This window comes from Hipposideros armiger, unplaced genomic scaffold (assembly GCF_001890085.2).
Source record: "Hipposideros armiger isolate ML-2016 unplaced genomic scaffold, ASM189008v1 scaffold_407, whole genome shotgun sequence".
In the NCBI taxonomy this organism is placed as follows: domain Eukaryota; kingdom Metazoa; phylum Chordata; class Mammalia; order Chiroptera; family Hipposideridae; genus Hipposideros; species Hipposideros armiger.
Window position 1 is genome coordinate 612,466 of NW_017731757.1, and position 13,938 is coordinate 626,403.

Below are 13,938 nucleotides of genomic sequence, written 5' to 3' on the forward strand. Positions count from 1 at the left end.
ATTCTGTCGGTCCGGGGTGGGGCCTGAGATTCTGCAATTGTAATGAGCTCACTGAAGCTGCTGCTGCTGGTAGTGGACCACTTTTGAGTACAAAAGGCTAGAAGCGTGGACCCCAGCCATCAGTATCAGCATCACCTAGGAACTTGTTAGCGGTGAAATCCAAATTCTCCGACACCACACCAAACCTACTGAATCAGAAACAAACATTGGGATGAGGCCCAGCATCCTGTTTCAACAAGCCCTCCAGGTGATGTCACTGGTTTTCCGATATAACTGCAACCCTCAAATCACGGGAGAGGGGGTGTGAAGTATTAAATACTAATGATGCCCAAATCTCACCCCTAGCTATTCCCCCTTTAAGGTGCGTGGTGTAGTTTGGGCACCCAGATTTCTAAAAGCTCTACCAGGTGACTCTAATTTGCAATAAAATTTGAGACCCCGTGAGGTAGGTGCTTGAACTTTGACAGGCCTTATTTTCCGCCGTGTAAATGTGTATAAAACCAATACAGGTTCCTGCCTTCGCTTCCAGACTTTGGCACCTCCAGCCAGCCTCAGTCGGCCGCAATCCTAGTTCGGTCTCGGGAAGCCTGCCTCCCCGCTCCGTGTCCCACAGCCTCCGTCTGAGAACCGGTCGCGGATCCGCCTGAGCATCAGCCACGTCGCACTCCATTCCGGCACCGCCCGCACCTATGTGGCTCACATCCCGAGGGCGTCAGCCTGCGGAGATCCCGGGACCGAGCTGGAGCTGGACGCGCATGCGCCCGGCACGCGCCGGCCCGGGCCGGAGTAACGGACTTGAGCTCCCCCCACCGGAAGTGGGCGGCGGCGCGTCGGGAGGAGCCGGCTGTAGCGTGGCGGCTCCTGGCTTTGGTCTACCCGGCCCATCGGCTCGCGCTTCCCTCTCTGCGCTATGGCCAAGGCCGCCAATGTAGTGAGGGTGCTTCTGGGCGCCACGGTGCTTTGGATCGCGCTGCCCTGCTGCCGGACGGCCTCCGCGTCCAAGGCAGTGACGGCCCACTTGGCCGCGAAGTGGCCCGGGACCCCGCTGCTGCTGGAGGCCAGGTGGGTGCGAGCCGGACCCTCTGCCGATCCCATCCCGGAGGGGCTTGGGGCGCGCTGGGACCCTGACGGCCCCTCCGATGCCGTCCTTGCACCGCTGCTCCAAGTGCCCTCGTGCTTGGCCCTCGGAGCATCACCCACTCCCTGCCACCCCGTGCGCAGCACGCCCATGCAATTCCCTTTCCTCCCGCAGTTCTACTTTGCCTCGCCTGCGCTTTTTTAAAACTTCGGGGCCTTTGTTTAATTCATTTGGATTTTATTTGTGTTTATTAAAGAAAAAAGGAAGAAGAATGGGTGGTGGCGTGTGGCGTTTAATGCAAGCATTTAAATTAATGTGAGCACTTCTCTTTAGGAAACCGCACTTGAAGCACCTAGGCTTCCTGTGGACAAGACAGCCTCCCACGTTATTCTTTCCGAATTTCCTCCACTGGAATTAGTTTAGAAGACATCATTTACTTTGCAGAAACAAAACTTGTAGATATTAAAATTGCCCTTAGTATGCCAGTAAACAGCATTTGAAAGTTCTTTTTTTTTGTAGCCAGCATGAAGTTTTAATGCCAGTTGCGTTGGTCATTTCACCAAGGCAGCCCTAAAAGAAGACTCCAGCACCCCACATTACATTGCGTTATATAAGATGCTAAAAAAGAATTTTAAAAGTTCGTCTTAATTGAGATATAATTGACCTATAACATTATATTAGTTTCAGGTGTACAACATATTTGCATACCTATATTGTGATCACCACAGTAAGCCTAGTTAACAACTGTCACCACACATAGTTACAAAAAATGTTTTTCTTGTGATGAGAACGTTTTAAGATTTACTCTTAGCAACTTTGAAATATGTAATGCAGTATTAACTATAGTCAACAGGCTGTACATTACATCCCCATAAATTAATTTATAACTGAAAGTTTGTACCTTTACCCACTTTCACCCATTTCATTAACACCCTCCCCCTATCTCTCTGCTATTTTTTTCTTTTTAGATTTCACATAGAGGTGAGATCATACAGTATTTGTCTTTCTCTGACTTACTTCACTTACTGTAATACCCTAAAGGTCCAGCATAACGCCCTAAAGGACCATCCATTGTTGTAGAACCATCCATGTTGTCCCGAGTAGCAGGATTTCCGTCTTTTTTTATTGCTGAATAATTTTGCATTGTATATATATGCCACAATTTATTTTTTTTTAAACTTTATTGGGGAACAGTGTGTTTTTTCCAGGACCCTTCAGCTCCAAGTCACGACGTTGTTCTCAGTCTAGTTGTGGAAGGTGCAGCTCAGCTCCAGGTCCAGTCGCCATTTTCATTCTAGTTGGGGGGGCGGGGGGGGGCACAGCCCAGCATCCCATGCAGGAATCAAACTGGCAACCGTGTTATTAAGAGCATGTGCTCTAACCAGCTGAGCCTTCCAGCCGCCCACTGGCAGCTCAGCTGCAGTTCAGCTCAAGTCGTTGTCTTCAGTTTAGTTGCGGAGGGCACAGCTCACTGGCCCATGTGGGAATCAAACCAGTAACCTTGTTGTTAAGAGCATGCACTCTAACCAACTGAGCCACCCGGGGGACCCTATGCCACAATTTCTTAACGAATTCATCCATCTGTGGACAGTTGACTATTGTAAATAATGCTGCATTGAACATAGGGGTACATATGTCTTTCTGAGTTAGTGGGGGGTTTTTTTTGTTTCCTTTGGCTAAATACCCAGAAGTAGAAATGCCTAATCTCGTGGTAGTTCTATTTTTAATTTTTTGAGGAACCTCCATAACTCTTTTCCATAGTGACTGTGCTAATTTACATTCATACCCACCTTGTACAAGGGTTCCCTTTTCTCCACATCCTTGCCAACATTTGCCTTTTTTTTCTTTTTTTTTTTCTTTTAGCTGAGCCATTCTGCCATCTGTTAGCAGCTCAGCTTGGGCCAGGAATCAAACCGGCGACCCTGTTGCTCAGAGCTCTCACTCTTGAGTGAGCTCTTAACCAACTGAGCCGCTCGGCCAGCCCCCAACATTTGCTTTTTTGATGATAGCCTGTGTAACATTGTGGTTTTGATTTGCATTTCCCTGATGATTAGTGATGTTGAGCTCCTTTTCATGAACCTTAAGGCCATCTGTATGTCTTCTTTGGAAAAATGTATATCAGATCCTCTGCCTGTTTTTCAATTGGATTTTTTTTTTTTTTAGCTGTTGAATTGTATGTATTCTTTATATTGGGTCATCGGGAAAGTCATGACGCATTTTTGCATTGAAAAACATAGAAAAATACGTCATGACTTTCCCGACGACCCAGTAGTTCAAAATTAGGAAGCATAATACCTCTAGCTTTTTTCTTCTTTCCCAAGATTGCTTTGGCTATTTGAAGTCTTTTGTGACTCCATACAAATTTTAGAATTGTTTGTTCTATTCCTGTGAAAAGTGCCATGGAATTTTGAGAGATTGAATTGAATCTGTAGGTTGCACTGTGTTATGTAGACACTTTAGCCATATTAGTTCTTCCAATCCATGAGCATGGAATATCTTTCCATTTATTTGTGTTGTCTTCAGTTTTTTCATCAATATCTTATAGTTTTTAGTGCACAGGTCTTTCAGTTCCTTGGTTAAATTTATTCCTAGGTACTTTATTCTTTTTAATGCAATTGTGAGTTTTTTTATTCTCAGTTTCTCTTTCTGGTGATTTGTTATTAGTGTATAGAAACACCACAGATTTTTGTATATTGATTTTGTATTCTGCAACTTTACTGAATTGGTTTATTAGTTTTAACAGTTTTTTGGTGGCGTCATTAGGATTTTCTATATGTAATATCATATTACCTGCGAATACTAACAGTTTTACTTCTTCCTATCTAATTTGGATGCCATTTATGTATGTATGTATATATGTATGTATGTATGTCTAATGGCTCTGGCTAGGACTTCCGATACTATGTTGAGTAAAAGTGGCAAGAGTGGGTATATTTGTCTGTGTCCTGATCTTAGAGGAAAAGCTTTCAGTTTTTCATCGTTGAGTATGATCTTAGCTATAAGCTTGTCATATATGGCCTTTGCTATGTTGAGGTATGTTCCCTCCTGTACCCACTTTGTTGTGAATTTTTATCACAAGTAGATGTTGAATTTTGTCAACTGCTTTTTATGTTTCTATTGAGTTGATCATATAGCTTTTATCCTTCATTTTCTTAATGTGTGTTGTATTGATTGATATGTGGATGTTGAACAACAAATCCTTGCATCCCTGTAATTTTTTTCACTTAATCCTGGTGTATGATCCTTTTAATGTGTTGTTGAATTCAATTTACTAATATTTTGCTGAGGATTTTTGCATCTATTTTATCAGGGATATTAGCCTGTAATTTTCTTGTGGTGTCCTTCTCTGGCTTTGGTATCAGGGTAATGAGCGTTCCTTTCTCTTCTGTTTTTTGGGAGGGTTTGAAAAGGATTAGTATTTTTCTTTAAATATGTGGTAGAATTCACCAGTGAAGCTGTCTGGTCCCTGACTTTTGTCTGTTGGGAGGTTTTTGTTTACTGATTCAGCCTCCTAACTAGTTATCAGTCTGTACAGGTTTTCCTTTTCTTCCTAACTCAGTCTTGGTAGGTTGTATGTTTTTAGCAATTTATCCATTTCTTCTAGGTTGTTCAATTTGTTGGCATATAATTGTTCATAGTAATATCTTATGATGCTTTGCATTTTTGTGGTATCAGTTGTAATAAAAGTTTGTATTGAATAAATTTTTCTAGCTTAAAATAGTCCCCCCTTTTTTTTTTTATCTTTTCCCCAGTTTCCTCCAGAGCTTGCACAGACCTGATCCCATATTCAGTCTAATTTCTTCCACTCTTGGACTGGCAGTGTCAGTGTCCCAATTCACTCTTGCCCCAAGAGTCTTAGAGCTGGGACTCCTCTAACATGCTCCTCAAGGTGTTTCACAATGTAGCCTTAGTCTGATGTACTAACCTTATCACTTGTACTGGTTGAATTGCAGTTCCAAAAAAGATATGTCCTCATCCTAAACCGTGGAACCTGTAGTTTTTCCATATTTGGAAAAAGAATCTTTGCAAATGTGATTAAGTTAAGGATCTTGAGACAAGATCACCATGGGTTATATAAATGGGTGCTAAATCTGATGTTCTCACAAGAGATGGAAGAGGAAAAGACACAGACGAGGAGAAGGCCATGTGAACAGAGACTGAGACTGAGTTGGTGCAGCCACAGTCAAGGAATACCGAATTCCAGCTTCCAGAAGCTGAAACAGGCGAGGAAAGATTCTCCCCTAGAGCCTTTGGACAGAGCATAGCCCTATCAATACCTTGGTTTTGGACTTCTGGCCTCCAGAACTGTGAGACAATACGCTTCTGTTGTCACCGAGTTTGTGGTAATTTCTTACAGCAGCTCTAGGAAACTAATACAGATTGGTGCCTTGAAATGGAGTGCTGCTATATCAGATACCTAAAAATGTAGATGTAGCTGTTGAATCAGGCAGAAACTGGAAGAATTTTGAGAAAAGTGTTAGAAAAAGCCTAGATTGCCTTGAGGAGACTGTTGGCAGAAACATGAACTTTAAAGGTAGCTCTGGTAAGGACTTAGAAGAAAGCGAGGAATGTAGTAGAAAAAGCTTCTGTCATGTTAGAACATTAAAGGAACTCTGACAAGTGCTCAGAAAGAAATGAGAGACATGTTATTGGAAATGAAGAAAGATAACCTTTGATACATAGTGGCAGAAAACTGGCTGACGTGGTCTCAACCCTTGTTTGGAAAACAGAGCTTGTAAGCGATAAACTTGGGTAGTTAGCTGAGGAGATTTCCAAACCAAGTACTAAAGCTGTCATCTGGTTTCTCCTTGCTGCTTATAGTAAAATACAAGAGGAAAGAAAAATTGAAGGAGAAACTGTTAAGGAAAAAATAAGCAGTACTTGATAATTTGGGAGATTGTAAAGAATGCTAAAATTAAACTCAGTGTTGAAAATGCATGCTCTGGAAAGAAGGCCAAATGTGTGGCTGGACAGCTTTTTGCTGTATAAGTTAAGCATGTGACTCATGGACCCACTCAACCATATCAGCAAAAGCCAGGAATAGAGATGGGCTTACCTAGGAATGATATGGGGAGAATCTTTATGTAATGGCACGATCCAGATGAGATACATGAGAGACCCACAAGGATTTTGACTATGTTGTATCAGCAGAAACACTGTCAGCTTGGATCAAAAGGGACACAGGATAAAATTAGAGAAGGCTGTCAGACTTTCAAAATTCTCTAGGCAGGAAGTTTAGCTAATAGATCGATCTACTTAGCTGCAAACTGTGAGGACCCAGGCCCAGACCCTAAGACAGGCAAGCTATACCTTAGGCTAGACAGGCTTATTTTAGAAATACCTCCGCCCTAAGGAATAAGAAAAAGTCATACTTTAGCTAAGCATAGAAGAATATCCTGTTCAGATACCAGGATGCGGTTATAACTGACAGTAAAGCTCATTTTTGCAAGAATTAGGTTACAACAATAGATTATTTTGCAGATAACCCATTTTCACACCTGGATTAGGACGTTTTGCAAGAACTAACTGCTTTTTTTACTTCTGTACACCTGCTTCTGCTCAAACTCCGGGAAATCAAGCCCCTATAAAACTTCCGCCCACCAAGACCTCAGGGCCATTCTCCTCTTGCAGAGTGAGGCAGTTGCCAGGCTTGGCTGTATAAAGCTTTTGGAACGAAAAACTCTGTCTCTCAGGTCTTTACTAAAGAGCGAGGACCTAACAAAACACGTGCTACCCTTCAGAAAAAAAGGAAGAATGACACTGAGGGCAGAGCCATAGCAGGCAGCACAGGGTGGTGCAACAAGCCACAGGGAGTTATGCTCGGGGCTTGAAACCTGATGGAATTTGTTCTGCCGGATTTCAGATTTGTTTTTGACTGGTAACTGCTTTATTCTCTCTAATTTACTCCTTTTGGAACCTGGAATGCCTGTCTCACCGTTGCATTTTGGAAGGAGATAAATTGTTTCTAGTTTCACAGGTTCATATATGGAGAAGAATTCTGCCCCCGGAAGGATCATACCCAAGGCCTCGCTCATACCCGGTTTAGATTTGAGATTTCTGATGATATTTACATTAGCTTTGGTCTAAGAGATGATGTTATAATAGGTTGAGATTACCTTAGGAGATATTGGGATGTTGTGAATGTATTTTGTATGTGGGACAAATGTGGATTTGGGGGACCCAGAAGGTAGACTGTAGTGGCTTGAATGGTGGCCCCCCCAAAAAATAAACCCACATCCTAACCTGCGTTAACCCTGACAGCACCTGGAATCCAGACTTTTGGCCTTCCAAACAGAGAGAATACATTTGTTTTAAAGCACTAAGTTTGTGATAATTTGCTATGGTAGTCTTAGGAAAGTAATATTGACACTCTACTATAGTCCTTTACTCATTGATACCTTATTTATGGACATATCATATTACGCTCTTTTTGCCTGGTCCTTTGTCCTGACAAAAGCTAATGTCTTTCCATTATGTTCTTATAACATTTGTTCAATACTTCTATAATAATCCTTATTGCAATGTATCATATATGCTAATCTCTGCTGCTAAAATAAGAGGACAAAAGTATTTCTTATTTGAGTTTATTTTGCCAAAGCACAGGGCATAAAAGTAGGTGCTCAATAAATATAGCAAGTACTCAAATAACATAGTTTTGTTATAACATCGATGAAAAAAAAAAAGATTCTTCACTGGGACCACTGTCTGTGTGGAGTTTGCATGTTCCCCCATGTCTGCATGGGTTTTCTTTGGGAACTCTGGCACAGTCCAAAGATGTGTATAGGTAAATTGGCATGTCTAAATTGTCCTAGTCTGAGTGACTCTGTGTGTGTGTGTGTGTGTGTGTGTGTGTGTGTATGCGCGCACACGCGCATGCGCACACACACATGCGAGCCCCACAGTGAAAGGGTGTCCTGTCCAGGGTGGGTTCCACTTAACACCCTGAGCTGCGGGGAGAAGCTCTGATCACCTGCAACCCTGAACTGGAATAAGCTGGTTGGAAAATAATTATCTTAATTATCTTACTTGTTTTATTAATCTTTCTTAAATGTTGTATAGCTCATATTTATTTCAGTGTTTAATATTAGAAGTGTTTTGAGACTTTATTTAGAAGTTTGATGATTTTTTGTGATCAGAAATATGCCGTAGAAACTTAACTCTAGTTTATATCAATTAAATTGGTTTCGTTATATGTCACCTCACTTAAAGTCGCAGTTTCCAAGAACCTATGGACAGCATTAAGGACTCACTGATGCAACAAAAATATTTCTTATTCATACTTGTTTTCCCCAAGGCTCAGAAAATAGAAGTAGGTGCTCAATGATGTTTATTCAGTAGAAGGGACCATATATAAGGTAGTGTATACTTCAAACGACCATCAGAATTACCTCTGCAGCATACCTGACCTGTGGCACCTGTTCTCTGCTTAGGTAATTCAGACAGGATGCTCAGTGTTCTGTTATGTTATGTTTTGTTATGAATAAATATAAATTGTTAGCAGGTCCTTTATTATATAAACTAAACTCTTTCCCACTATACCTTTTATCTTCTGGTCCAAACATTATCCTTCTGAGCCAAATTTATCCTTCTGAGCCAAATCACTCTTCTCTGTGACAGTGTAGCAACCTAGACCCTGTAGTTTCTTTAATCATTGCACTTTTTAATTCTGTTTTCTAGACTTCATTATTCTGCTCATCTTCAGGTATTTAATGTTTCTCTTAAATAAAAATTTTAGGAAAACCAAAGAAGTTCTAGGGAATAAGTGTGGCAGAGGAAGAATTGAAGAGTATTGGGTAAATTGAAGGAACTTGGGAGATCAAAACTTAAGCAATAGCTTTCTGTTTGGGAAACCCAGGTTTTTTTATTGAAACCATTATTCTTGGGAATTTCTCTTACTGTCAATACATATATATGTATATTATATATTTTTAATTCAGTATAAATATTTCACTGCCTGTTTTAAGCATGGCTCCATGATGGGTACTCTGTCAGAAATAAAGATGAATGAGGTATGTCTCCTGCCTAAAGAAATTTATAATTTAGTGTTATTTACTAGGGATGATTATAAGCTGATGAGGCTAAATTTTTACAACACATATACTATAATTTATACATCTAAACCGCATTTATTCCACTGGTGCTCTTAGTGAAAATATTTTTTGGAATTCCACTTATTGTCATGCTCTTTAGTACATCTAAAAACACCCTCTATGGAAATATTTTTTTTCTCTCTAGTATAATTTTTGGGAACCATTGTTATTTGTAGCTAAATGTTATGTAGGACAAGTGAACAAATTGGAAATGCCAGTTTTTTGGGGGTTTTCCCCTTTTAAAACTTTGACTAAAGGTAATTAATATCTTTTAGAAGGTGAGGAGCTGACTTAAATGGCCTCTCAAGGATATTTCCTCCTCTAAGATTAATAATGAGTTACTGGCATATTTCCCCCCGAAAGTAATTTAGGAAGAGTTCCAAAATACTGAGAGCAGTGGTATATATTGAGGGAATAAGTGCAAGTGAGTATTTCCTTAAGGTGATCATTTTGGAGGATTATATTTGTATGTATAAATTCCGGCATATGGAAGATGTCTTTTACCTATGGTTGTACAGTATATGAGTATATCCGTAGTTGTTTGGTCAAGTGAATTAGGTATTAGTATTGCTCCCTAATTTACTAGAGGTTTTGTACCACCCTGTCCTTTTCAGGGCACATCCTATTTTAGTGTTCCCATTGTTTCCTCTGCTTTTAGCTTCCTTTTTTTATTGCCATTGAGTTGGACACCATTAATAAGAGTAGTTTTGAAATTACTTATTGCTTTAAATTGCTATACTTGTCATGGTTATGTGGTGAATTAATCAGTTTTTTCCTCCTCCCCCTTTATTGATCATCTCAGAATCACAGGAATTAGTTACTCTGCATGTGTCTTTGATGTCCTCGATATTTTCCTTTTACAGTAGGCATTAGTTTAAGTTTACCAAGGCTAGAGGGAAAGATCAGGTGGCTGATAACGAAGAGTCTGTACCATCTGTTTGGTGGCCGTTTCTAGTTTAAATAGTTAAATCTGTTTGTTTCGGGTGTCTTCTGCTTGTCTTCTGTATAGCACTGAAAAACCGTTCACTTTTTTAATTATCTCCAGGAGATTTTACATGGCTTTAGCCATTTTTTCTTACCTACACTCTGTAGAAAAATGGAAGTTTCTTTGGGCTACAAGGCCTAAAACCTAATGAAATACACCAACTTCCTATTAATTTTTTTATTACGGTATTGTCTGTTTTAAATAATAAAAAGATTGTCAACACAAATAAATTGCCAAATAAAAATAATAGGTAATGTGATTTAAAGGTGTTCATAGAACCAATTTTTGTTTGTGAGAAACAGAAAGTCCTTTTATTTACCTTTTTTACTTTTTACCTTTAAAAAACACTCTCTTCATTACCTTTAAATTCTGCTTCTCAGTGGTATTTCACATGAAGAAACAAAATTATCCATTTTTTTAGTGTAGCTAATAATGAGGCAAAGCCAAAAATAATTTTTTGCGCAGTCTGTTCTGGTCATGATTATATGCTTGAAGCTAAGAATGATACCTGAGGTAAGAATCATCAGTTTATTTTCTTTCTGCATTGTAGTAAATAAAAATCAGTAATTTAACATTAATTTTTATAGGTTTTTGTTTTTACCATAAGTTATAATATAGTTCTGAAGTATATAGTATTTAAACCTTTTTCATTTTCATCTATTAATTGATTACTTTTCTTTTTTAATAGTGAATTTATGGCAGAAGAAAGTAATGAAAAATTTTGGCAGTTTTTGGACACTGTAAAAGAATTAGCAATTTATAAGCAAACAGGTATGTGATACACATATTTTAACTGGTAAGATTTGTATTTATGTGTACACATTGGATATGCTTATTGTTTTTAATGGCAAAGGTTTAATGGGATTAATAAATCTGAATACAAATTTGAAAAGGTGCCTTAATGGAAACTATTTTAAGCATCTATTTCCAAAAATATAACAGCTTAATACTTTTATTCTAAGGAAACTCATATATTTAGCCATGTTTGGATATTGCATTATAATCAATGAAGAATGAGAAATTGTTGAAATATGGTTTTCTTTTTACCTAGATTTCTTTGAAATAGTATTAATGTTGCATCTAGTAATATTGATTTTATTTTTTTGCCAAAATACTCTTAAAAGGATTTTTAATACTTTCCCTCAAAAGTGAGGTAACCTATGTGCTTTCATTTCACTATCTAAAAAATGGAGTTATTCATTCCTATTTTAAATATATATGAGAGTGTATATCTATAGCTATATCTGTATCTATCTATATATCTATATATCTATATATCTATATCTATATCTATATATCTATATATCTAAATATATATATATATAGATATATATATTTAGAATGAACAAGTGTTTATTAATGTGTTTCTTGTGAAGGCCAGTAGATTAAAGATACTGAAATAGGTTTTAGCAGCAGAGGCTAAAAGTTACTTACTAATTATTATAAAGAATGGTTATTTTCCTGTCTCTACAGAGAATAGAATAAATGATAGCAACATGTAATCCCTCAAGAGGGAATTCTTTAGCCTTGTAAACAGAGAAAACATATAACTACAATGATTATGTAATTTCTGAGTGTAAATGTAAGATAAACAACAGTTTTGAATGTTTTAAGTGTTTATTTACTGGAGGTTGTTTGGCTCATCCAGCCTCGAAGTTCAGCAATTTTATGATTTCATGAGACAGTTTCAAAAAATAGAGCAGACGTGCCTTTAACGATATATTTAAACTGAAATATTTCCAAAACAAGTAACTTGCTCTTTCAGAAAACTTTTACTGAAAAGTTCATTATTTAATAATCATTTGAGGCATGAGAGAAGTTTTAGATACTGAGAATATAAAGATGAATAAATGTGACTTATGTCATTTGGACCTCCATAATGCAATGCAGGAGATAACAAAACAGCTAAGAATACTATTAGGTGGTAAGAGCTTTAGTAGGAATACACATAACATGGTAGCACATAAACAAAGGTACCCAGTTTTTCAGAGAAACCAGGACAGCCTTTCCAGCTGGAGCTGAGTTTGAATGACAGGATTTAGACAGGTGATAGAGAAGGGAGAAGAGGAGACAGGAGTGGCATGCACAGAGGAACTTTCACCACTTAGAAGTCTACTTTCACATCCTTGGGAAATTATTGGCTTTGTATTTGTCCTTGCAATTTTCATTTTGGTAACTGAGGTAAAACTAGGCTACATGAGTATGTCAAGTTTTCATGGTGATTAAAAAAAAAATCTAACCATTTTTCCTGGCCCTCACCTAAAATCCTCAGTATATCGATCCCAAACCTCTTCTCACTACCTGCTTTATGTCTTATTCAGTTCCGTTTTTTTCACTGAAGCAACAATCTTGAAAATTACTTCTGTAAATTTTGAACTCTTATTTTAAGTTGCTTAGATGCATCAGCATGTTTTATAGCTACATGAAACGACATGCCTGGACAATCTGGTGGAAGATCATTAAAAAGTTGGAATATAAGCTCAGGAATACCTAAGTTCTACTTTAAGCTTATATTGTAGCAGGTGTGTGTATTTCAGGATTGAACCTAAAATTAACTGTATTATATAAGAATTACCAACACTGACAATATAATTCTGTTGCATTTATTTATAATGGTGAGAGTCAAATGCAGATGTTGCGTCATTGTTGAACTTGTTAGATGTGGGAAAGAATGGTATATATGAGGGATGAAATATATTGACAACTATCAGATTTTACCAGATTTGTTTTCAAGATGTTACCCTAGAGGAAACATTTCAAATCCTCGGTTACTTGTAATTTTTAGGTTGTTGAACCTCCACGAGACTCTCTAAATACTCTTCACTGAAGAATAATTCTGGCAATCTACTTGCTTAAACAAATTGCAAATATTGAACACTTTAACAGTTTGAATTTAGGTGCTAATTTTATGCCATTGAGTGAGAACAATTTACATTATGTGCCAGCATATTAAGATTTTTTCATCATTGAATTCCTGTTTTTTAAACATTTTATGTAGTTCTGCCACAGAGTTATGTATTTATTTATGCCTCAAGCTTCAAGTGGCATGATTTACCCAAGCTGTGTAGTTTTGTGTGGTGAGTTGGAAATGTCAACTGAGGTTTATCTGCCTCCAAAGTCCCTATTTATTTTTACTTCTCCATGTGCTCAGCGTGTAAGAGTCTCATTCTCAAAGTCCTTGAAGATTTTAATGGTTTCTACACAAGTAAAGTTGCTTTTATATTTTAAAGGAAAAGATTTTCAGAAAATGTTATGACATTTCTAACTCAGTTACTTGTAACTGAGAACTGAGTTTGGAGTAGGAAGATGATTGCAGTTTGGATGTATCACATTTGAAATGCTTGTGGAATATCCAAGTGAATATATTCAGTAACCTGATATATGAGTAAGAGATTTAGGCTAATCCAGCTAAAGAAATTTAGGCTAAAGGGTAGGATTTGGGAGTTGACAACATCAGAGGGTAATTGAAAAGTTATAGAATGAGGAATAAAATAGGTCCCCAGGGCACAACCCTGAATAACACCAATGTTTAAGAAATAACCAAAGGAAGAAATGGATAATTTCCTAGAAGCAAACAACCTTCCAAAACTAACTCAAACAGAAACAGAAAATCTGATTACCACCAAGGAAATTGAATCAGTAATCAACAAGCTCCCAACAAACAAAAGCCCCGTACTACAAGTGAATTTTACCAAACATTCAAGAAAGAATTATCACCTATTCTTCTCAAACTATTCCAAAAAATCCAGAAGGAGGGAAGGCTCCCAAACTCTTTCTATGAAGCC

The 13,938-nt window shown here is 38.1% G+C and overlaps 1 protein-coding gene across 1 annotated transcript in view; it reads left to right on the forward strand.

The window, feature by feature from the left end:
• The first annotated feature begins 837 nt into the window (after window positions 1–837).
• UGGT2 (UDP-glucose glycoprotein glucosyltransferase 2) overlaps window positions 838–13,938 on the forward strand; it is a 163,700-nt gene continuing 150,599 nt past the window's right edge. Inside the window, exons 1-2 of the mRNA XM_019663849.1 lie at window positions 838–1,062; window positions 10,842–10,924. Coding sequence (XP_019519394.1) covers window positions 911–1,062; window positions 10,842–10,924 — 235 coding nt within the window. The 5' untranslated portion in view covers window positions 838–910. The remainder of the gene's footprint in view (window positions 1,063–10,841; window positions 10,925–13,938) is intronic.